Below are 26,354 nucleotides of genomic sequence, written 5' to 3' on the forward strand. Positions count from 1 at the left end.
AACTCCCTGATGGACTTATCATGTCTAAGCCTTATGGGTAGAAAGTTAAAATCCCAAAGTTGCCAAGATATCTATAAGACATCATGACTCATGTGGCACTGCATAAGTGTCTATCTAAATTGAAGAGATGGGCAATCTTCTAACTTCTCTAAAGGTCAGTCTGGGAACTAAGCTTACTGGGGGTGCCAAAGAAATATGCTGGGCTTCACTACTTGAGAATTCTAGCACATTCACAGTGGTAGGGGCCTGAAGGTGCAGGACCCAGCAGAAGGGGCAGGAAACGCAGTATATATGGTAGTATCAAGGGCAGGGGCATGAGAAGCTGGGCAGGCATACCAGGAAATGAACATAAAGGTGGCACCCAGCTCACAGTTCTTTTTTTCTTTTTTTGAGACAGAGTCTTGCTCTGTCACCCAGGCTGGAGTGCAGTGGCACGATCTTGGCTCACTGCAAGCTCCACCTCCTGGGTTCACACCATTCTCCTGCCTCAGCCTCCCAAGTAGCTGCGACTACAGGCGCCCGCCACCATACCTGGCTCATTTTTTGTATTTTTAGTAGAGATGAGGTTTCACCATGTTAGCCAGGATGGTCTCAATCTCCTGACCTCGTGATCCGCCCACCTCAGCCTCCCAAAGTGTTGGGATTAGAGGTGTGAGCCACCCAGCCTTGGGTTTGTTCTTAATCACAGATAAGAACTACTTTCTCCACCCTTCCAAATCCCTGAAATTAATCTCTTACGGAGTTGGGAATGGGAACAAAACTGTCAAACATAGCTCACAGTCATTACCTTATTTGGCCCTCACCAGATCCTTGTGAGATTATTTTCTTTATTTTAAAGATGAGAAAATATGTAAAATTTATTATTCTAGCTAAGTGGTCTGGAGTTGCTTTGAAGTTCACATTTGCTTCTAAAATTCTGTCAACAAATATTAAATGCCCCAATACGTTTCGAAATAAACTAATAAGTGCTGCTTGTTGCTTCTTTTTGTTATAAAGCTTTTATTATTCTAGCAACAATAATGTGTGTTAATTTTAGGAATATAGAAAATACAAATAAGCAAAAGGAGAAAAATCATTCATAATCCCACCACCGAGAGGCTATACTTTCTTTCATCCTTCACAAGTTATGTCCATATATGTAATATACAAATGTACTTTTTACCTTTCAAAAATATGATATTCACATATTACTTAGCCTTTTTCCATTTTATATCCTACCAAGAACCTCTTTTTTACAAATGAGTAAAGTTCTTTTATTAAAAGACAGAGACTTGTAGATTGGTTCAAAATACAATAAACAATGAGATGCAGATAACAAGAGATACATCTAAAACCATTAATAGCAACAGGTTATAAGTAGAAATATGGACAAAGGAATATCAGGAAATGCTAATAAAAAGCAAGCTATATGGTATTGTTAATATCAGAAAAAATCAAGGTAAACTACATTAAATAGGGGTAAGGGTGGTTTCGATTGACCTTCCAACGCATCACTATAAGTTTGTTTCTGACTCTCCTTATCTCGTCTATTTCATCCACTTCTCTAAACATATCTTCATTGCTTAAATGCCTGTTGTGTATATCTTCTTTAAACTCCTGGAGAGATTGAATCAGCCTTTCTCTAAAAGTTCCTTTTGCTTTGGCCTCCTCCTCTAGCTTCTCCTCCTCCTCCTCTGGCTTTTCCTCAGGCTTTGGCTCTTCCTCATGCTTTGGTTCACTCTCATTTTCTGGTTTTCCTTCAAATTTTTGACAGGATTTCATCTTGTATCTGTCTACCTCTCTTCCTTCCTTCCTTATTTTATTTTTTTGTGTATTCTTCTTGGAATACAATGACTTCTAGAAAGCAAAAAGAAGACAGTAAGTTAAAGACTTGGTGAGTGGACAGGTGCTGTGGACAGAGGTCTCAGCATTTAATTTTTTTTTTTATTCAGACTGTTATAAAATATCTTCCACTAAGAAGCCCAGTCAGCAATCAGAGCTTCACTATCCCCACTCCTCTTACCTCCACTTTCCATCTCCTCACTTCTCTTGTCCTTCCCTCTAACCTTTTCCAAGGCCCTTCTTTCCGCCTCCCAGCCCTCCCCAATCCTTTTTCCCCCATAGGGCCTAACACAGGGACCAGGCCAGAAAAGAGAAAGGTGGCTGGCAGGCAGAGGAAGAGGGGAAAGGAGAAGGGGGAGAGAAAAGAAGAGGGGAAAGGGGTGGGGTGGAAGGGAGCCGGCAGGAACAGTGGAGCTTACAACCTTTGTCTCCACCCCAGGAGACTTTATAATAGTCCTCTCACCTACCTGGCACTGATCGGGTCAGTTTCTTCCTCCTCCTTTTCTAGCTTTGGGTCTTGCTAGAAACAACAGACCTGCAGACAAACGGGAAACGGGAGGGGACGGTGGGGGTGGGGCGAGCGCTTGGTGGGCAGACCAGCGCCAGAGACTGACACACGTAGCTTTCCTCCTTTAGGGTTTCAGATATGGAAAGTTTCCCACCTTTTGTTTCCTCCAGTTCACCCCCTATCCACAGTGCATGCAAGTCACTTCGTTTTTCCCATCAAACAAAGAGTGAGAAAGCAGATTATTTCCAAACTATCTTTAAGACTGAGGCGGGGTTCGGGAGGAGGGTGGGGGTCCAGAAAGCAGGATTAGATAGCAGAGGACGATTATTTTTAAACTATCACAGGTCTACTTGTTCTTCTCCTAGGACCCCTAGTCCCTTTCCCAAGGGTCATCAGTTCCTGTAGACCTGGAGGTGGAGGGTGGAGAGACGGACCTGACTGGCACTCCCACAAGTCTCTGCCTTAAGCCCCCCCCACCCTAGAAATCCCCAGTCAACACCTACATTGACACCAACCTGCAAAATTCCCGCAAGTTTGACTCCTTCCACTAGCGTCAGGGACCACCGCCTGCACTGCTGAAGGAAGCTGGTATCCAGACTGGAACAAGGACCAGACTACCAGGACTTCTGCACACGTCGACTCCTGGTCACATGAGATCTACGTCACCAGTGAGCTCGGGTCCCTAATTTCCACTCCCACCAAAAGCGCGGCAGAAGTGGGCCCACCCTCTGCTCCCTCCCCGCCCCCCACTTACACATTTGGCCCTGTCAGTCTTTTCTGTTGTTTCCTATCCCGGAGGGAAAAATGTTATTTGCTTGACTCTGATTACTAGGGAGGGGCTACCTCTTTTTCTGGAGCTATTGAACTTTTCTACTTCTTTCGAGAATTGTCTCTTCCAGTCTTCCGCTCCCAGGATAACTCCTCCATCAGTCGTCCCTCCCCTAGCCTCCATTTCCTCTGCAATCTGGTTCTTAGCTGTTGTGGAGCAGGGTGGGCTTGGCAGCAGTTGTGAAACAACAACAAAAGACCCTGGAACAAGAGTGAGATATTTTAATGCAATTTTTACTGTTTATTCTTCATACTTCTATATTCTTTTTTTAAAGGTAACTTTAATCTTTCTCTTTTTTCTTTTTTCTTTCTTTCTGTCTTTTTTTTTTTTTTTTTTTTTTTTGAGACAGAGTCTCACTCTGTTGCCCAGGCTGGGTTGCAGTGGCGCAGTCACAGCTCACCGCAGCCTCAAACTCCTTAACACGAGCGATCCTCTCGCCTCAGACTCCCAAGTATCTGGGACTACAGGTGTGTGCCACCATGCCCAGCTAGTTTTTTAATTTTTTTGTAGAGACAAGGTCTATGTTCCCCAAGCTGGTCTCCAACTCCTGGGCTCAAGTGATCCTCCTGCCTCAACCTCCCAAAGGGCTGGAATTACAGGCCTGAGCCACTGAATTGGGCAACTTTTATCTTTTTATAGTCAGAAAATACAAAGACAAAATTACTTTAATGACATGAGTTAATATATGTACAGTGCTTAGAATAGTGCCTGGCATATAGTAAGTGCTTTTAAAGTGAAAGCTGTTGTTATATTACACATTTGTGAGGAAAATGATTCAAAATTTTTTAAAAAAGAGTAATGTTTGATTCCAGAGTCCTCATGGTGGTGTTACCAGGAAGCTGTGCTGCCTGAAGAATCATCAGTTAATCAATTGTCAGGTACACATTGTGAGCCTGAGTTTCTTCATCTGACAGAAGGGAATAATAGCATATGCTCATCGAATTGAGATCTATTGAAAATAAAAATGAGTTAATTTTTCATCTATACAATTAGAAGATACAAATATTTATTATATTCAGAGTTGAGGATATGGTAAAACAAATATTAACATATACTGTGAGAATATTAAGTAATACAACATTTTTGGAAGTCATTTTGGCAATATTAAACTTTGAAAGATATGTGCTTTTGGACACATCAGTTCCTCTTCTAGAAATTTATCATACATTAATACTCCTATGCCAAATATGGTCATTGTAGTAGTTGTGGTAATAGTGTTTTTTTAAAGAGCCAAAAACTTAAATGTTTCTAAAAGGAAATCGGTTTAAGAAAAGTTTGATCATTCATATAGAGTTTATAAAGTTTTTTCATTATACATTGATGAAAAAATGATGTGGAGTTACATTTACGCACATGAAAAAAATGTTCAATGTATATTGTTAAACAAAACAGACAAATTGAAAGTTAATTTTATATGTGGTAGTACATTTTTGTAACAGTAGACATATATTTATTTTGTGTATTTAAAATATGAGTATATAATTAAATTCCAAGATAACATGATAAGTGAAGTCCACAAATTCATTCTATAAATTTCCAGGTTATGTAACTGAGAGATAGATGGAACAACTGATGTGAGTCTATTTGGCTAGCTGGCTGCACAGCCCAAATTCGTCAAGGACTCAGCTGTGATTTGTTGCCACAAACAATTCTTGACTGAGCACTTGGACTTAAATATCATCCATCCATTTTACTCTCTCCCCACCTGCTATCACCAATCATGTTATATCCAAACTCAAGTTGTTTCAGGGTCTTACTGTATTTTTATATCATTAGAAATGCAGATGAATATATCCTGAACGATTATCATAGGATATACTTGAGAATGTGTATTTCATATAAAGAGAACTTTTATTTTCTAAGTGTTGTATTTATATATTTAAATTACTAATAAGTTATAAAAATTAATTCAAGATGTATTAAAGACTTAAATGTTAAAACCATAAAAACCCTAGAAGAAAACCTAGGCAATACCATTCAGGACATAGGCATGGGCAGGGACTTCATGACTAAAACACCAAGCCAAAGTAGACAAATGGGACCTAATTAAACTAAAGAGCTTCTGCACAGCAAAAGAAACTACCATCAGAGTGAACAGGCAACCTACAGAATGGAAGAAAATTTTTGCAATCTACCCATCTGACAAAGGGCTAATATCCAGAATCTACAAATAAATTTACAAGAAAAAAACAACCCCATCAAAAAAAGTGGGCAAAGGATATGAACAGACACTTCTCAAAAGAAGACATTTGTGCAGCCAACAGACACATGAAAAAATGCTTATCATCACTGGTCATCAGAGAAATGCAAATCAAAACCACAATGAGATACCATCTCACACCAGTTAGAATGATGATCATTAAAAAGTCAGGAAATAACATGCTGGAGAGGATGTGGAGAAACAGGGATGCTTTTACACTGTTGGTGGGAGTGTAAATTAGTTCAACCATTGTGGAAGACAGTGTGGCAATTCCTCAAGGATCTGGAACTAGAAACACCACTTGACCCAGTGATTCCATTACTGGGCATATACCCAGAGGATTATAAATCATGCTGCTATAAAGACACATGAACACATATGTTTATTGCAGCACTATTCACAATAGCAAAGACTTGGAACCAACCCAAATGTCCATCAATGATAGACTGGATTAAGAAAATGTGGCACATACACACCATGGAATACTATGCAGCCATAAAAAAGGATGAGTTCATGTCCTTTGTAGGGACATGGATGAAGCTGGAAACCATCATTCTCAGCAAACTATTGCAAGATCAGAAAACCAAACACCTCAGGCCGGGCGCGGTGGCTCAAGCCTGTAATCCCAGCACTTTGGGAGGCCGAGACGGGTGGATCACGAGGTCAGGAGATCGAGACCATCCTGGCTAACACGGTGAAACCCTGTCTCTACTGAAAAATACAAAGAACTAGCCGGGCGAGGTGGCAGGCGCCTGTAGTCCCAGCTACTCGGGAGGCTGAGGCAGGAGAATGGCATAAACCCAGGAGGCGGAGCTTGCAGTGAGCTGAAATCCGGCCACTGCACTCCAGCCTGGGCGGCAGAGCGAGACTCCGTCTCAAAAAAAAAAAAAAAAAAAAAAAAAGAAAACCAAACACCTCACGTTCTCACTCATAGGTGGGAATTGAACAATGAGAACACTTGGACACAGGGTGGGGAACATCACACACCAGGGCCTGTCGGGGGTTGGGGGCCTGGGGGAGGGATAGCATTAGGAGATATACCTAATGTAAATGACGAGTTGATGGGTGCAGCAAACCAACATGGCACATGTATACCTACGTTAACAAACCTGTACGTTGTGCACATGTACCCTAGAACTTAAAATATAATAATAAATAAATATATAATAAGTTAGTAATATATCAATTACTAATATTCAGAAAAATGATTGAGATAAAATTGAAAAATGAAGAAATAAAATATCTGACAAATATTAGACAGCCATGTATCTATTGAAATGAAAATTTTTATAATTGTATGTAAAGGAAAAGCAGATTACTAACAGTAACAGTGTTAGAATTAGGTATGATTGGGTGGTTGGTGGGCTTATGGATTTATATATTCTTTTTTTTACTTCATTGTAGACTCTTCCACATTTTCTCAGGGGGCATGTTTGACTTCTACAGTAAGGAAATGCCTGCAAATAGTATGATCTTATTTTACGGCACATATTTCATATATATACTTCTCTGTAGCTGAACAGGGTCTGAATTAAGTGCCTCCACTACCTGTTTGAGTCTTGAGATCCTTGCAATGGTTGAATCCCTCACATTTCCTTCCCTTGCTCCGCTGACCTCTTCTAAGGACTACATGTTTGTAACTAGTATGCATTAGAAATGAGGCTCTCTTCCCGTTCCTCTGACTATCCCTCCCTCCAATCAAGTTTGAGATGGTCAAGGTGTAGTACTAAATTATTAACATGGGGAAGGAGGCATCTCTTTCTTAAATTTGACCTGATGAAAATATTTTCTAGGGAAATATTTTTGCTAGAAAAAGTAATACTTATGGAGATAATATAATAGTTTAAACAGATTATAAAACAGTGTTCTTAGTTGCCAATTCAATTCTTTAAAAAATATGTATGAATAGAAACAGAAAGGATTGTTTTTCTGGCTCTGCTTGACATGTGGCATGTATCTATAGTTCCCTTACTTTTTTCCAGTAAAAATGTTTTATTTTTTGCAAATAAAGAAAATAACTATTATTTAAAAGCAGGTTATAAATAATGTATATAAAACTATCCCGGTTATACTTAAAAATACATACAGAAGGAAGGAAACCCTCAATAATGTACACTCAATTTCATTTATTTGGTGGCTCTCAAATATACATTTCATCCACTTATTGATTTCACAAATATTAATTAGGCAATCACTACATATTGTCAATCTAAACCCTTATGTCCTTTCTGTAGATTTCCTCTCAATTATCACTGAATGTGTTAGTGCGGTGGAGTTGCATCTTAAGCCAAGGATGGATTCTAAAGTCAGCATATAAGGTAGAATCCTACCTAGTCAAACTTACCTACTTCATAGCATATTCATATAAGTTATAATGTTAGTGGGGAAAAAATCAAAACATTTAAACTTAAAATTAAACTCCCATTTAATTTTATGGGAGTAGAGACTTCTAAAAACTTTCATGTCTATAATTCTTGTGTATTTTCCAAATTTTCTATAGTTTACTTGAATTACATACATGGAACAATGAAATACATAGTTTTAAGATAACCTAGACTTTATTCACTCTTCACTGTATATATGGGCATTTAATTTTATGTAAATAATATATATAAAAAACACACACACACATATATATATATACAGTTTTAAAATTGAAATATATATATTCCAGAATAAGGAAGAAGGGAGAGAGGAGGAGAGGCCAGTTTTCACTGCTCTGCTTGTGAATGGGATGGAGGAGATTGTGTGTGTGTGTGTGTGTGTGTGTGTGTAGAGATAAATATATTACATATTATATATAGTATACTATATAGCTATATTAATCATATTATATATTATTATATAGATATAATATAGAGAGATAAATAGATACATAGATACAAAATTTGTTTACACCAGGACACTATTTTATACATATTTTCTATTTAACAATGCAATGTAAATATTTCTATGCCAATAAATACTGTACTTCATCATGTTAAAAACAGGAATTTATCTACCACTTGTTTAATATTTAGGCTGCCTCTATGTTTTTGCTATTATAACTCAAACTTTACCCAAAATCTTTGCACACAACCAAAATTATTTCCTAAGGAAAAATTTCTAAAAGTGAAATTGCTGGGTCTAAAAATCTGAAACATCTTATTTATTTTTATGTGTACTACCAAGAAGGCCTGCAAGGTAATTTAACCAGTTTACACGTGTACTGACAGTCCATGTGAATGAACTCATGTAAAATGGATGGTATGATTTTTAAAAAAATATTCACCAATTTCACAGGTGAATGAGTGCCTTGAAGTTTTAATTTGTCCATTTTGACTCCTAGGGAGGCTGAATAATTTATACTTATTCCCCATATATGTGTCTTCTTTGGTCAACACTCTATTGAAGCCCTTTCACAAGTTTTCATGCTGTTTGTAACTATGTGTACTAGTAGTTTGTTCACTTTTAGGAACATTTTATTACAGGTAACCAATCTTTTAGATAGTCTTACTAGTCGTAAGGAACAGAGATTTAGACTAGTTTAGTTGAGGTAGGATTTACGGTGAGAATCTATGAGGCAGTAGAGAAGATTATGATCTCAAGGGAAACTGAGAATAGACAGTAAATTCCTAATGGACGTCTAAGAGCAGGACCTGAGCGCTGCAGTGCTCTGTCACTACCTTGGCTCAGTTGTTCTCAGTCTCTCCTCTTATCCTCATTCATCCTTCTCCTCCTGTGTCACCGAGGAGACCTCATGGCTTCAGCATCCTCATAATTTCACCCTGCTCATGTATCAGGCTTTCCCAGCTTCCTAAGGAACAAACCCTCTTCCCACAAAAGTGTGTGTACCCCACCAACCCTAAACATGCACAAACCTGCATAGAATTTCAAATGGTCCACAGACATTCCTAGTTGAGAACACCTGGTCTAGGCTAAGTAATACGGTCAGTGAGTGAGAGTTCCTGGGACATTGTCTTAAACCTGGCTGAGGGGCTACTTGGGTGGGGATGGATTGGCAGGCAGTGACCCTACCGCAAGGCCAGCCTCCTCCTGAGTTTCCTGGAGGGAAGGAGGCCAGAGGTGAGAGGCCTAGCAGGCTGCATTCCTTTAACAGAACAAAACCATACTAGTTAGTTGTGAAAATTAAACACTTCCATAAGTGGGAAAGATAGGAGATCATTTTTCTATAATCGGATAAAAACAAGACACTTGTTAGGCTTGTGAAATTAAATAATTCAAACTTAAAGCTGCTGGAACTTTAAATTATTCTGAGCCTTGAGAGGAATGTGGCTATGCAGCTTGAGTCACAGGGCATGAAGCTGCAACTTCTGCCTTTTTTTCCCCCCTGTAAATAATTAAGACAAAATGGCACCAGAGATAAGACTCCCTCAGATCACTACCCCTCCTCACGGAAAAATAAATAGCTGCAGCATATGCACAGGTCTTGTATGGAAAATGCAACCCTGCTGAAATTTCTCTGTCTCTGCCTATATAAGTGAAACCTTAATTTTTCCACTTTGGAACACTGATTCCATTTGTTTGGAGCTGGTGTTTCAGGGTGGCTATACTCAAGCTTTGCGCTTGAATAAACTCTGTACTTAATCAGGTTTTCTGAATCTCATTATTTAAGGTTGACAGGCTCTCCAGGGATTAATTTCTCAAACACATAACATGTTGATTAATTTTAGGAAAATGTAGGTTTTAAATTTCAAACTTGCTATCTTGTTTTTTTAAGCTATTTGGGAAGTATCAGACACATTTTCTAACTGATAAATATAAACACAACCAAATTATGAAGAATTTTTTATTTAGTAGAAAATCTTATTTATTATTGTAAATTATTTTTCTCCCTAAAGAGTACGTTTTAAAGGTTGTGAACAATTGGCCTATTTTAAAAGTTTGTGATTCCTTTTGTAGCTGATTAAAAACATTTTAATCTGATATATGACAATTTAGCCAAATAACAAGGCACCCTAATGAAAAGAGAACTTTTGGGATAAATGCCCATTCCCCCATCTTCAAAATGTGTTAAGTATTGTATTCTTCAATGTAAAAAGAAAGCATTTTAAATTAAACACTGGAACAGAAGGATACACAGAAGAAAATGTTCTACTTCCACTCCCAGCCTCCTTTCTTTATACGCACCTTCTTGGCCATTTATGTGCAGGTAAGAGGCTCAGAGGAAAAATAATGACTACTGGGAGAGAAGGTGGGGTAAAGGAGCCGTTTGGGGGGAGGTTAGAACAGGGGAAAGAGATAAGTCCACAATAATTGTAAATTGACAATAACCCCAAGAAAAACACTGCCTCTTCCTGATGATTAGAGAAACCAAATACTATGCCTGGCCAACTGAAATGCCAAGGTGGAAAAAGAGCCATCCTAGGCCCAGGGTGAAGGAAGAGCGGAGGGATGCTGGTTCCTGCTGTTTCGCTTGTGAGTGGGAGGGAAAATTGGTAGTCTCAACTCACTTGTGACGTTGCTGTCACATAACGGGAGTCTACTCAAGTGCTTTTTTTCCTGCCTTTTGTATCTTCTGGTTAATTATTACTATTATGGAGAAGAAGAAAATTCTGGTCAAGGTACAAGGAAAACAACTGTCCCAGACGCTGCAGGTTTGTGTTCTGGCTCGTGAACTCTGGGGGAACCCTGGGGCTGTGATGGCTGACTGCTGAGGGTAGAGTCCTAAAGTGGGTCCCGATATGCGTTTTTGATACTCCTTCCTTACCCAAGGTCCATTTTGGGTGGTCCTTGGGGCAAGCGGAGTAAGAATACGGGTATGTGGGTATATGCTATACCCATATAGCCTTCCCCACAGGGGTGGGGATAAGAACCCCACTCCCTGTGTCCTACACCCATTTTGGTGCAAAAGATTTTGGTTGTAGAGGTGTGGAAATGAATCACAGGAGAGGGAAACAGACACACGGAAGGTGAAAGTTCTATTTTAAACAGTCCCCGTTATCGCCTTCCCCCATCGTGGATGTTTAAATAGCAAGTAGGGCCAGGGGCAGAGTGTGGCTTCGGAGAGAGGATGGATAAAAGGGACAAAGTTGGGAAATATGGGGCTGGAAGACACTGGACGGGGAAGGGGCCGGGTCGTGTTGGGTCTGGGCGAGCGCTCAGCGGCAGCAGCCTCCACTCGCCCCACCCTGACCGTCTGCAGGTCTGCGGGTTAAGTGTCGCTGCGGTGCACCTCAAGGTGAGAATCCAGAGGAGGAAACTTGCAAGGATAGGTTCAGGTCGATGCTAGGGACAGTGGTGGGGGCGGAGTGTGTGTAGGGGCGGAGACAGAGCCCAGTTAGGGGCCCCACTCCAGATCCTCCCTTTTTGGTGCCTGCATAGGCCTAGGGAAGGATGTACAAGAAAAATGCTAAGCTTTGAAGGAGGGAGGAGAGAAGAGATAGCGGGAGGGAGGTGCTTCAACAGGAGGCCTCCTGGAGAACGCATAAGTCCTCTCTGGTGGGAAAAATAAAAATTTAAAAACCGTCAATATCCAGGGCTCTGAATTTTGAAAGGTGCGTAGTAGGGCCACTGTCTTCGGTTCTGATATGTCTACCAAGCATTGTCTTTTCGCTCGCCTTTTATCTCCTAGGAGTGATGGAGTGCCAAGTAGAATAAGCTGGAGAGAAATCTCAATATGGAAAACGTCCTCCAGGAAAAATAAAAAAGGAAACAGAAGGAGGGGAGCAGGCCCCTGTGCAAAATGGAGAGGAAGTTCCCCCTTTGTGAGGGAATAAAGGCCAGGAGTCTGAAGGAAATAATAGTGTCCAAGATTTTAAGGGAGGTGTAGTCTTATCAATAACATTGATATGAAAAATGCAGATAAAGATGATATGCAATGGTTCATTCAGGGAGAAGATGAGAGAGTTAAGGCAAAAACTCGGGATTGAAGTTAAGGTATAGTCCATGGCCTTGATGGGGACCACCTCATTCATTATCACCATTATGATGCCTTATACCTTGAAAATAGAAGTTTTCTACTGGGCACGGTGCTCACGCCTGTAATCCCAGCACTTTGGGAGGCCGAGGCGGGCGGATCAAAAGGTCAGGAGATGGAGACTATCCTGGCTAACACGGTGAAACTCCGTCTCTACTAAAAATACAAAAAAATTCGCCCGGTGTGGTTGCAGGGGGCTGTAGTCCCAGCTATTTGGGAGGCTGAGGCAGGAGAATGGCATGAACCCGGGAGGCGGAGCTTGCAGTGAGCTGAGATTGAGCCACTGCACTCCAACCTGAGCAACAGAGCGAGACTCCGTCTCAAAAAAAAAAAAAAATAAATAATAAATAAATAAATAAATAAAATAATAATAAAAAGAAAATAGACGTTTTCTCTGAGGTTAATACTTCTCAACTCTGCTTTCTGGGTTTTGTTTTTCTTTGTCTTTTCTTTCTTTCTTTTCTTTTCTTTTTTTTTTTGCCTTTCTTGGTGTACTTTTGTTGATCCAGTTACTTCAAAACTTTTAGTATTGCCAGCTTCTACTTGAATATTACATTCTGATCAAATCAGCAAATCTTTTGTCAGCAGAAGCGTTTAATATATTTGAATAGAAATATTCTCATTACGTATTTTAAAGTGAGAAAACAATTTATAATGCAGTGTGCAAAATTACTGTCGCTTCATTTTAAGTCAAGTATAGTTATGTATTACACACATTAACAGAGTCTGAAAATATATATATACTAAAATGAATCTGTTATATTGCAGAATTATGAATGGTTTTACTTTTTCTTCTTAGTAACTGTATTTTTCCAAAATTAGTATGTATTACTTCTATCCCTAAGTAACCAATGTGCCAATCAGCTTTAAAAACTGTGGCATTCAATAAAAACTTGTTAGAAGAACAAAAAATTAACTTCAAATTAATTTTTAGAATTTCTTATTCAGCAACATAACCCAAGTATATAATACCATGATATTACTTTAATGGGTCACCCTTGCCATCTGTGAAAAAGGAATACTATTTGCCCCCCATGGGCTGCTGAGTGGATCAGGTGAGGAACTGAATGTGTGGGTTGTGTTGGTTCAGATCCTACCCTATATCCTACCCTTTCAGAACCCCAGACCCCTGAAAACACTCAAGGAAAGCTGAGGCATGTCTAACCCATGCCCAGGAACAAGTTCAGGCAGTCAAGACGTGGGCGTCACCCTTTTCTGGATACTTTCATGTCTTCTGGACACTACTGCTATGTCTCCTTTGTCTTTTTCATTTTGCTGACAGCTATTGGTGTGTTGAAGTCCTCAAGATGTCAAAGCCCCAGTGATTTCTCTGGGATTATAGTTACTCTTTTGAAGGTGAGTACCACACAAATGTGGCTCAGTAATTGATATCTTAACAAAGTTCTTCATAAAATGGATCTTTCTTATTTTACTTTTAGGTCCTCCGCTCTCCAGAGGACTCAGACATGATTCCATTTGGTTGGAGGATGCTGAATCAATACAAGCATATGAGACTTCATTAATAAAGTAAATGATGGATAAAATAAAATGAAGAATAGCTGAAGTTAGCTACCTATTACCTTAATTATAATAAAAAGGTGTTGCTTATATATTCACTACTTTGGGAAGTTGCCACCTATGTTAGTAGTGGCAATTTCCAAAAGCAGTGAGATAACATTGGCTTTTTTATGTCTACCATGCTCTTGCAAGAGGTGACTTCTCTTTCAGGATATTCATAGCTTTTCATACAAAAAATTCCGGGCATATCTACCCACTAGGGCAACAGACATACCCCAAAGCATATAAACTACAGAAATATTCACCTTAGATCAAAACTGAGTAACACCCCAAGCCTGATCTCCTCCCTACATAAAAGCATTTAAAATAATTGGTAAGATAAAAAATTCATTAAAAGTGTTAAAAATTACTCTCCTACAAAACTGTGGCATTCTCATAACAAGTATAGTCTTTATCACCTGTACACTCCTAGTATCTATTATAATGTCTAACGTATTGTGGAGGTTATACATGTTAAATATGGGCAATATTACTCTGTGGGGACTCTCAAATCCTTTGCCAAGATCTACTCTTGACAAAAGAATAGGAAATAAGTCTCTCCATTTCCCTAGAGGCAAAGACTTGTATTTCATATATATATATATACACAAAATTTATTATTATTTTTTGAGATGGATTCTCGCTCTGTTGCCCAGGCTGGAGTACAGTGGTGTGATCTTGGCTCAATGCAGCCTCTGTCTGCCAGGTTCAAGCGATTCTCCTGCCTCAGCCTCCTGAGTAGCTGGGATTACATGCGCATGCCACCACACCTGGCTAATTTTTGTATTTTTAGTGGAGACGGGATTTCACCATGTTGGTCAGGCCAGTCTTGAACTCCTGACCTTGTGATCTGCCCGCCTCGGTCTCCCAAAGTGCTGGGATTACAGGCGTAAGCAACCTTGCCCGGCAAGACTTGTATTTCTAAGGAGCCTATTAGGGGAAAAATGACATGCCAGATTAAAAGATGAATATAATTTAACATGATTTTAAAAGAATGTCACACAGACTGGCTGTTTCAGAATCCCTGTCATCTTTCTTGCTAACAGGACAGACTTTGGCATCCCCTGAAAGTTCCATGACTCAACTTCTAACTGGGTGCCAAAGCACATTATCATGCTCCCCTGAAAGATTCTAACACACACTAACACTGGAGAACCACTGGTAGTACAGAGGAAGCACAATCATATTGAGTACAAATATGCATAGAAAAAGATTGCAAGGAAATACGTCAAAATGCCTGAGAGCCTAGCAATACATATATCATATATCACAAGATCTAAATTATCCTATTTTATATTAGGATCCGATATGGTTTGGATCTGTGTCCCCACCAAATCTCATGTCGAATTGTAATCGCCAGTGTTGGAGGAGGGGCCTGGTGGGAGGCAATTGGATCATGGGGTCAGTTTCTCATGAATAGTTTAGTACCATATCACTTGGTGTTGTCATCCTGAGAGTGAGTTCTCATGAGATCTGATTGTTTAAAAGTGCATGGCACCTCCCCGCCTTCCTTCTGCTCTGGCCATGTGAGATGTCTCACTCCCCCTTTGCCTTTGCCATGATTGTAAGTTTCCTGAGGCCTCCCCAGAAGCAGAAGCTGCTATGCTTCTTGTACAGCCTGAAGAACTGTGAGCCAATTAAACCTCTTTATTTATGAATTACCCAGTCTCAGGTATTTATTTATAGCAATGTGAGAACAGACTAATATGGGATCTATTTTAAAAATCTTTCAATATTTCTCATGTTGGGATGCATCATACAATAGGTGTGAAGACATTATATGATGGTTTACTTTTTCTCAAAAAAAGTGTCCCTGAATCCATGATGTATGTTACAGATGCTGTAATTTTTTTTTTTTTTTTTTGAGACGGAGTCTGGCTCTGTTGCCCAGGCTGGAGTGCAGTGGCCGGATCTCAGCTCACTGCAAGCCCCGCCTCCCGGGTTCAAGCCATTCTCCTGCCTCAGCCTCCCGAGTAGCTGGGAGTACAGGCGCCCACCACCTCGCCCGGCTATTTTTTGTGTGTGTGTGTTTTAGTACAGACGGGGTTTCACCGTGTTAGCAGGGATGGTCTCGATCTCCTGACCTCGTGATCCGCCCGTCTCGGCCTCCCAAAGTGCTGGGATTACAGGCTCGAGCCACCGCGCCCGGCCTACAGATGCTGTAATTTAATAGTTAAGAAAGTAAGGTGTATAAATGCACGTGTGCATATTCAATAGAAAAAGGTATAACATAAGTCACCATATCAGAATGAATATTTGATTAAGGGTGATTTTTCTGTTCTTATTTTCTTCAAAGTCAGTTTTTTTATTTTTAAAGCTTTTGAACAGTTTCAATCATATTGCCATTAAAAATTCTGAATACCTCTGTATTCATGTTAATTTGAAATACGCAGAATATAATGGCAATAATAAAAATACTCATAAAATACTAAAATACTGTACTTTTAGTGTGAGCCATGTTCCAGACAGTGTTCTAAGTGGTTTACAGGTATTAATTAATTAATTCCTCCAAAGAAACCAGTGAGGGCTATACTATCAATGACCCCACTTTACATAGGAGGAAACTAAGGTATGCAGAGTTTACCTGAAGTTGTTCAGTTAATAGGTTTTAAAACCAGGATATAAGCAAAACTGTTTGGCTCCAGAATTAGTGCTCTCAGTCTCTCAATAAAGTAAATAATAAATACATTAAAACCATGACTAGAACAGATGGAGACAGCCACTTATTTTCCTAAATATAATTTTTAAATTTTATATATATATATATATATAAAATTTTTAGCAGTGTCAAATCCCAATCCCAATCCCATTGTTTTTTCTAAGGGGAATGATGTTTTCCCTCACATTGGATAAAACTGGGCATAATGGAGATAATCGGGTGATTGATGCTGGGAACTGAAAAAGGAAAGCAATGGCAAATTCCCTGGCATAAGGACTTGAAAGGTCATCACAATAAATCCAAGTCATGAGAAAGATGAAACTAAGGAGGAGTTGAAACTATGAAGATATTGTTTGAAACTATGAAGCTAGATATGGTCGAAACTATGAAGCTAGGACACAGAGAAAAGCTATCCAGTATAAAATTAAGAAACTTCTTAGCAGTGGAAACAGAAGATAGATACTTACTGCATGAATGCATAATTCATGAGGGATAAATGTGCCAATAGATTCCTTCAAAACTTTTGACCCATAAACATTTTCAAAAATAAATAGGTATTGTACAGTGAAGAATATCTCCTAACTTGTTTACGATATAATAGTGGATTTATTTTTCTCTTTTAACACAACTGGGATAAACTTAAAAAGTAAAGTAAAGGGCCACCTTGTGACCAGAAACAGCCCTGCAGTTTGTGCATCACCAATCAGGGAAGTCTGAGGCAGAGAAATAGTGTTAATCTTGATTAACAGTGCAACTAATTTTGGATCTGTTGAGACTGGCATACTCTTAGAACATCCAGGAAGAGAGTTCCACTGGAGAAATGGATAGAAGTCTGCAGAGCCAGAAAGCGGTATGGGCTAGAGGTGTAAAATTGAATGTCATTATCCCTAGGACTGTAGTGACAACTACAGAAATGGATGAGATCTGCCAAGGAGAACATAGAGACTGATAAGAAATGGGACTTTCAACATTTAGGACAGGAATATGGCTCAGTTGCTAAGAGTCCAGGCATTAAAACCAAATCCAAACTCTGTTCTTTTCTAGCAGTTAAAAAACATTATAAACTCCTTTTAGAAATTAATGAGAGTCATGGGCTCTCTCTTCAGCACATGCATACACCTTGAACAAATGTATATATCCATCCTTGACCAAATGGTCAACCTACATACATATATGGGCACACATTTTTTTTTGAGACAGGGTCTCACTCTGTCACCCAGGCTGAGTGCAGTGGCACAATCATGGCTCACTGCAGCCTCTACCTCCCAGGTTCAAGCGATCCTCCCACCTCAGCCTTCTGAGTAGCTGGGACTACAGGCCTGCACCACCATGCCCGGCTAATTTTTTTTTTTTTTGTGGAAAAAACAGGTCTCGCCATGTTGCTCAGGCTGGTCTTGAACTCCTGGGCTCAAGCGATCCTCCTGCCTCAGTTTCCCAAAGTGTTGGGATTACAGGTATGATTCACCACATCCGATGGGCACACAATTTTGAACGCAAGTTTAGGAAGTCCATAGGTTTACTCTGTTAAGATTTTATGGCCTACTTTAATCAATAGAAATGTAAAACAGGAGAGTCAAATAGAAAACAAATGATAAGATGAGAGACATAAACACAAATATACCAATAATTGGAATTAATGTAAATAAGATTGGATAAAATTATAAATTATATGATATTTATAAGAGGCACACTTAGATGTAAGAACAGAGAACAGCTGAAAGTCAAAATAAATACATGCACGCAGTAATCAAAGGAGAGCTGGTGTAGCTATGAAAAAAATCAACAGCGTAGACTTTAAGAGAAGAAATATTTCTCGAGAAAAGGAGACATATTTGATAGTAATAAAATATTTAATCTAACAGAAAGATACAAAAATTCTGAACCAGTATGTTCCTACTAACATTACTTCAAAAATACAAGACAAAAGGTATTAAAAATAAACGGAGAGGCCGGGCGCGGTGGCTCAAGCCTGTAATCCCAGTACTTTGGGAGGCCGAGACGGGCGGATCACTAGGTCAGGAGATCGAGACCATCCTGGCTAACACTGGGAAACCCCGTCTCTACTAAAAAATACAAAAAACTAGCCGGGCGTGTGGCGGGCGCCTGTAGTCCCAGCTACTCTGGAGGCTGAGGCAGGAGAATGGCAGGAACCCGGGAGGTGGAGCTTGCAGTGAGCTGAGATCCGGCCACTGCACTCCAGCCTGGGCGACAGAGCCAGACTTCGTCTCAAAAAAAAAAAAAAATAAAAATAAAAATAAAAATAAACGGAGAAATAGAGAAATATAAAGTCTTTGTGGGACATGTAAACATATCTCCTTAAGTAACTGACAGAATCATAAAAATTATCAGTTGAAGTATTGAAGATTTAAGCAATAAGAGTAACAAATGTGACATAATTTATGTTACATAGAACATAACCTACAAATGTTAAATATAAATATTTTTCAGGAGCAAATGTAGTGTTTACTAAAATTGACCTTATACTAGGCCATTAACCAAGTCTCAACACATTTCAAAGTATTGAAACAATTCAGAATATGTTATCTGATGACAGAGAAATAAAGCTAAGAATTAATAACAAATAGATAAACAAATCTCAAAGTGTTTGGAAATTAAACAATACACTTCTTAATCATTTGTAAATAAAAGAAGAAATGACAATCAAATGTACCATTCTCTTTAAATGAATGAAAATGAGAATGCAACACATGAAAATCTGTGGGAATATAGCTATATCTGTGCTTAGTAAAAAATTCTATGCCCTCAAATGCATACATTAGAAAAGAAGAAAGGCTGAAAAAATACCACTGATGTAAGTTTATCTGTAAATAAGTTTTGGAGAGTACAGAGCTAATGTCCAAAGACTAGGAGAGGCGTTTTAATTTTTTTGTTAGTTCATTTTTGGTTTTGTTTTTTCAGTTCCTGGCATTCAAGGAAATATGTCAAAACACTGGCTGAAGACAAGCTAAAGGAACAGAGACTTCAGTCATTGTAAACAATAAGGAATACAGTATTTGCAAAAACAGTTTAGAAAAGTCACTAAATAAACAACTATAGCCTTCAACAATCAAATGCACACACACATGCACACAACCTTGGAGTAAGAAAGATAATCTAATTTCCAGAATTAAAACATTGTATTATTCAAATGTTCACTTTTCAACAAAAAATTACAATGCATATAAAAAAGAAAAGTATAGCTCACTCAAAGAAAGAAAATAAGTTGATAGAAATGTGCCAGATATGAGCCCTACCACAAAATACTTTAAAGCAATTGTTCTAAATATGCTCAAAAGTTAAATATGGTGAAAGAATAAAGAAAATCAGGAAAATAATCTGTGAACAAAATTAGAAAGAGAAATTATAAAAACAAACCATGCAAAAATTCTTCAGATGAAAAGTACAATAAATAAAAAATTTACTACAACTGAAAGATGTGAATCTTTCTAGAAGTTCAATAAACTCAGAGTAGGAGAAACTAAAACATGGGAATTCAAGATGAGATTTGGGTGAGGACACAGCCAAACCATATCAGGCTATGTGGTCTCTAGACACCAATTTCCACTCACACCATCTCTACCTTCTCATTTCATTCTTCCCCATCATATTACACATTTTTGCCTTTGGCAGTCTGAGAGGTCAGAAGTGGCACCTTCACCCTAGGACATTCATTTCCCTTTTTTTGGTTACCAAAGAGAGGCTACAGTTTTTCTTTGGGCTAGCAGCAATTCATATATCTTCTCTGACAAATTTTCTTTTTGTTGCTAATGCTCCCAAAGCATCTGCCTCCTAAGTCCACTTCTTTTTTCAATAGTCACTGATATTCATTTCATCTGTGCTTTGAACAGGCATGAAATTAATACAGAGCAGGATGTAGAGATGGGATGAGTGTAATTGAAGTAATGCTTTTTTGTTTTAGTATTTTCTTGCCAGCTTCTCTTATTCTGATAATAAAAACATTAATAAAGCCTTTTTTTTATTTAGTGAAAGAAAGCATTCAAGGTAAGAAAAAAATACATGTTTTCTAAAGAAAATCGTTTGTTTCAGTAGAGACATGATATTACCTTCATTGTCCAAGTTTGTACTAAGTACAAAATGTGTTTGATTGGTTACATACATAATAAAAGTTTTCAGGTTTTTTTTTTTTTTTAAACGGAGTCTCACTCTGTCCCCCAGGCTGGAGTGCAGTGGCCGGATCTCAGCTCACTGCAAGCTCTGCCTCCCGGGTTCACGCCATTCTCCTGCCTCAGCCTCCTGAGTAGCTGCGACTACAGACGCCCGCCACTGCGCCCGGCTAATTTTTGTATTTTTTTAGTAGAGACGGGGTTTCACCGTGTTAGCCAGGATGGTCTCGATCTCCTGACCTCGTGATCCGCCCGTCTCGGCCTCCCAAAGTGCTGGGATTACAGGCTTGAGCCACCGTGCCCGGCCAAGTTTTCAGGTTTTTAAAATAAAATGAATGCACCTGGCCTGGAACATGTATCATACTATCCCCTCACATACAACCTACCCTAGTTCACTGGCCCTTTTAACCATCTTTCAATCCAAGAGGCCACAAGTGGTATCGCCACTCTGTGACTGGTGTTTGCCTTTTAATTACCAGGGAAGGTCTTCTGCACTCTCTGCCCCACCTCCCCACAGCCAACACACAAACCCTAAGCACACTTGTTCTCTGCCCTTATTTACAGTGCTCAAGTGGAAGCTGTCTTGGACCCTGTCTACTTTACCCCACCTGACCTGCGGAGCACAGTCTGCTGAGCCTTTCACCCCTGAATTCCACATCTCTAGAGCCCTAGGAGGTGCCTATCCTTGCTGCAGTGTTCCTGCCTGCCAGTTCATCTCTCTGGGGGCCCCTCAGCCAGGCTTAGGTCAGTGATTAAGAAGCTCTCACCTGCTGACCACATTGATTAACCTAGATCAGGTATTCTCAACTGGAGATGCTTGTGGACCACCTGAAATTGCATCAAAGTTACCTGTGAGTGTGTGTGTGTGTGTGTGCGCGACATGTCTATTAAATACTTTGCCAATTTTTAGGGCCAGGTGCGATGACTCACACCTGTAATTCCAGCACTTTGGGAGGCCGAGGTGGGTGGATCACTTGAGCTAAGGAGTTCAAGACCAGCCTGGGCAACATGGTGAAACTCCATCTCTTAAAAAAAAAAAAAAATAGAAAAAAAAATCCTTTGCCAAATTTTAAATTGCGTTATTTATATTTAAATTGTATTTTGCTGTTGAGTTGTAGAAGTTCTTTATGTATACCGGATACTAGAATATATACATTTATAATTTAAATAAATATATAAATATACCTATCTTATCAGACACATGATTTGTAAATGCTTTCTTCCATCCTGTAGGTTGGCTATTCACTTTCTTGATGGTTTCCTGTGATGCACTAAAGTTTTAAATTCTGATAAAGTTCAACTTATCTATTTTTCGCTTTATCATGGTTTTGGTATCATTTCTAAGAATTCATTACAAAATACAAGGTTATGAAGATTTATCAATGTGTTTTCGCTGGAAAATTTAATTGTTTTGACTCACTGTATTGGTGTCTGAGCATTAAACAAAGCAGGCACGTCTCCCAGTCTTCACAGCCTGATCTCGTGAAGGAGAAGACCTCCACCAATCTGCCCAGCCGGAGATTTTGGAGACTTCTGACAACTTTTACCCTCCCCATGGGGAAACAGACAACTGTAGTTTTTGTTCCCTCACTCTGTGCTGAGCCGTGGGATTGGGGGAGAATCAATGGTGTCTCTTAGTCCTAGCTGCCGTTTCATTCTCCTTTGGGCATCTGGACTGTGCTGGACCTGTCAGAGCTCCAGGCCTAGCAATACAATGCCATTTCTTTGGTCAGCTTCAGAGAAATTGGGGTGCTGGATGTGGTGGTCGCCTCTTTCCCTCCCTAGGGAAAGCTGAAAGCTGGAAGTTTTCATCTGCTAGTTTTGTGCTTAGCACGGGTGAGAATCAATGGAATCACCAGCCCAAGCCACCACCTCTGTTCTTTCCTGGGTGTCTAGACTATGCTGAAGCAATCAGAGCTCCAAGACTGGCAAGACAGGAGCCAGTCCTCTGGGAAACCCCTTGGAAAAGTAGGGGTACTGGACATGTGAACCTACCCTTTTTGTCCCCGAGATGAAGCTGGAAGTTAGGGGATTTCTTTCTGACTATATGGCACTAGCTGGGGGCAGGGTATCTAAAAGAGGGTGTCCCAAGTCTCCCGATCAACTTATGTGAGTTTGGTTTTGCGTTCTCTCAGAGTGCAGGAGCATTTCAATTAGCTTCTGATTTATCACAAAGGAAATTCCTGAAATGTTGCTGAAACAGTGTATTTGTTTGAAGTTAGGAGAGCTTTCTATAATGCCATCTTGCTGATGTCATTCCCTCTATTTTATTTATCTTTGTTCTAATTTCTACTATTTCTTTCCTTCTGATAGCTGTATATGTAGCTTTCCCCATTTTTCTAGTTTGTTTAGGTGTAAAGTTAGGTTGCTAACTTGGAATCTTGATGCTTTTTAAATATAAGTGTTTAAAGCTATAAATTTCCCTCTGAGCATTGCCTTTGCTACATCCTATAAGTTTTGATAAGTTGTGTTTCAATTTTAAGTCATCTCAGAGTATTTTCTACTCTTACAATTTATTCTTTGAGCCATTGGATTGTAAAGAGTGTGCTGTTTAATTTCCACATATGTGGAATTTCCTGTTTTCTTTCTGTTATTGACTTCATGTTTCATTCAATTTTGGTTGGAGAAAATGCCTTGTGTGATTTTATTGTGTTTAAATTTATTGAATTTTGTTTTGTGTTTCAATATGGTCTATATCCTAGATAATGTTCCATCTGCCCTTAAGAAGAAAGTGTATTTTTCTGTTATTAGGTGGGACGTTTTATATATGCCTGTTAGGACCAGTTGGTTTATAGTGTTTTTCAAGTCCTCTATTTCCTTATTGAATGTCTATCTAGTTGTTCTGTTGTTGAGAATAGGATATTAATCTGACCCCACTTGAAGCAAGAAAAAAAGCATAAAAAAGAGAACAAGATATTGAAATTTCCAACTATTATTGTATAACCCTTCATTTCTCCTTTCAATTTGTCAGTTTTTGCTTCGTGTAATTTGGGGCTCTGTTATTAGGTGCATATATGCTTAAAATTATAATATCCTCTTGATGGATTGACACTGTATCAATGTATAATGTTCTTCTTTATCTCTATAACACATTTTAAAGTCCATTTTGCCTGGTATTAGCATAGCCACTTCAGCTCTCTTTTGGTTATTATTTACATGGAATATCTTTTCTCATTCTTTCACTGTCAAACAATTTGGTCCTTGAATCTAAAGAGTCGGCTTTAGACAGTGTAGACTTGGATCATGCTTTTTCAAAATCTATTCTGCCTATCTGCCTTCTAATTGGAGAGTTCAGTTCTAATAACCACGTTTCCTAGTTTCTGTATTTGATAACTGTGATATCTGGGGATTGTTGATCCTAAAGGAACTGCTTCTCCAAGGGTTAGCTAATTCCTAACTATAGCAAACAACTCAGCTGTGAGCACCCCTTTCATTTGCAAACCAACCAATCCAGAACCCATAACACCAAATATCTCCTTTATCAGGCTCTCACTGATATCACGCTAATTATCAGCACTAATCACAATAGGGCCAGGTAACAGACAGCTAGAAACAGACTTTTATCCCTGAGTCATTGAAATGGTTCAAATTAGCCAATCCCAAACCTACGTATCCTGCCACACTTGTTTCTTCCCCTCCCCTCCCACCCCCCACACAAAAAAACCAATAAAGCCTCTTGCCCTCATTTTTTCTTCACTTACTCTGCCCATGACTGACTCTGGTGCTTCCTCATGTGGCCCTGTGTGTCATGGTATACTTTCTGTTTCTAGGTATCAGTGATTATAAAAAGTCTTTCTTCATGACGGTCATTTTTGTTTCAGTATATCTTACCATATTTGATTAAAACAAATCCTGGGTACTTTTAAAACATTAATTCATTTACACTTAAAGTAATTATTGATAGGGAAGGATTTACTTCTGCCTTTTTGCTATTTGTTTTCTTTTTTCTTTTTTTTTTTTTTTGAGACGGAGTCTGGCTCTGTCACCCAGGCTGGAGTGCAGTGGCCGGATCTCTGCTCATCGCAAGCTCCTCCTCCCGGGTTTACGCCATTCTCCTGCCTCAGCCTCCGGAGTAGCTGGGACTACAGGCGCCCGCCACCTCGCCCGGCTAGTTTTTTGTACTTTTTAGTAGAGACGGGGTTTCACCGTGTTAGCCAGGATGGTCTCGATCTCCTGACCTCGTGATCCGCCCGTCTCGGCCTCCCAAAGTGCTGGGATTACAGGCTTGAGCCACCGCGCCCGGCCTGTTTTCTATGTATCTATACCTTTTACTGTTCCTCAATTCCCCATTACTGCACTTTTCTGTGGTTAATTGAATGTTTTTCTTGTGTACTTGTTTGATTCTGTTATTTCTTTTTTGCATATTTTTAAGTGTTTTTCTTTATTGGTTCCCCTGGGGAACACAATTAACATCTTAACTTTGTAACACATTTTTCTTTTATATAACGATGCCAATTTATTTTCAATACAAGAACTCTATTTTTTATAGCTCAATTCCCCCTTTATGTTGTTATTGTTACAAATAATATATTTTTACCAAGTGTGCATATTAACATACTTTTATAATTATTGTTTTATGCATTTGTCTTTTGAGTCATATAGGAAAAAAAGAGGCGTTATAAGCCATACATGCCATACTGCTTGCTTTTATATTTTCCTGTGTAGCTACCTTACTATTGTTCTTTATTTTCTCATATGACTTTGGCTTACATACCTTGTATCCCTTTATTTCAGCTTGGAAGTCTTGTAAGACTTGGCAGAGGTCAGTAAATACATATGCAAATGAATCTACCTTCTATAGTATAAATGTACCTTAAATTATTCAATCAATTCCCCATTAATTAACATGAAATTATTCCTATGTTTTGCCACGAAAAGCAATGCTGCCTGCAATGAACATGCTTGTACACATACTTTTCTTTTTATAGATTAGATGCCTGAAATTAAGGTTGCTTGGTCAAAAAGTATGTGTTCTTTTACATTTCCTAGCCTCCCTTGCACATATGTTGCGGCTATAGAATGTAACATAAGACACTTCTAAAGCTTATAAACAACCCCAGGTGATCCTTCTGCTATCCTTCTGGTAACCTTGGAAACCATGTATGCCATCTGGAATACCAGACTACAGGACAAATTCAGGTTAGATACCCAAAAAAGCAATGGAGCAGAGCCATGCATGAGAGCCAATAACCCTCATTGAAATTATGACATGAAAGAACAATCAACTGTTTTCAAAATACAGATTTTGCATTTTAAAAAAATTAACTAAGCATAGTCTAGTCCATCCTAATATACTGATTTAAACACATCTCCAGTTTGGATCTCTTCTTTACAATTAAATACTTACCAGTTTGGTGGGTATCCATTCAGAAATTTATATATCTCCGTTTTGCATTTTCACTAAAGGTTGTCATAGTGAATCTTACTGCCTTTATTCAACAATATTCCTAGAGATGCTTCAATATAAGAATGTCTTTCTTTTTAACTATTGTGTAGTTTTTCTTGATATAGATGAACCGCAGTTTGTTTGACTATTTTCCTATTTTTTAAATTTTTTATTTATTTTTAATTATTATTATACTTTAAGTTCTAGGGTACATGTGCATAACGTGCAGGTTTGTTACCTATGTATACTTGTGCCATGTTGGTATGCTGCACCCATCAACTCGTCAGCACCCATCAACTGGTCATTTACATCAGGTATAACTCCCAATGCAATCCCTCTCCCCCTTCCCCC

At 39.0% G+C, this 26,354-nt stretch overlaps 1 protein-coding gene and 1 long non-coding RNA gene across 3 annotated transcripts; one reads left to right on the plus strand and one right to left on the minus strand.

Moving 5' to 3' along the window:
• Positions 1-979: 979 nt before the first annotated feature.
• TCEAL9 (transcription elongation factor A like 9) lies at positions 980-3,098 on the minus strand. 2 transcript variants are annotated; one of them, XR_005237415.2, is made up of 4 exons: positions 3,084-3,098; positions 2,845-2,971; positions 2,289-2,356; positions 980-1,836 (listed from the first exon to the last, which is right to left on the minus strand). XR_005237415.2 is itself a non-coding variant. In XM_007992392.2 (3 exons), exon 3 carries the CDS (start codon positions 1,759-1,761, stop codon positions 1,444-1,446), a length of 318 nt encoding a protein of 105 aa, XP_007990583.1. In that variant the 5' UTR covers positions 1,762-1,836; positions 2,289-2,356; positions 2,845-2,971; the 3' UTR covers positions 980-1,443. The 2 variants fall into 2 exon arrangements, 1 of the variants encoding a protein (XP_007990583.1); XM_007992392.2 differs by lacking the exon at positions 3,084-3,098.
• A 123-nt stretch (positions 3,099-3,221) lies between these two features.
• Positions 3,222-15,423, plus strand: LOC119620850 (uncharacterized). The gene is made up of 4 exons (XR_005237417.2): positions 3,222-3,369; positions 3,971-4,036; positions 13,560-13,633; positions 13,717-15,423. It is a non-coding gene; the product is annotated as an uncharacterized lncRNA (long non-coding RNA).
• The last annotated feature ends 10,931 nt before the right edge of the window (positions 15,424-26,354 follow it).

This window comes from Chlorocebus sabaeus, chromosome X (assembly GCF_047675955.1).
Source record: "Chlorocebus sabaeus isolate Y175 chromosome X, mChlSab1.0.hap1, whole genome shotgun sequence".
NCBI lineage: Eukaryota > Metazoa > Chordata > Mammalia > Primates > Cercopithecidae > Chlorocebus > Chlorocebus sabaeus.

Excerpts from the sequence above, each read along its gene's own strand:
- TCEAL9 (XM_007992392.2), bottom strand. The coding sequence starts at position 1,761 with ATGAAATCCTGTCAAAAATTTGAAGGAAAACCAGAAAATGAGAGTGAA.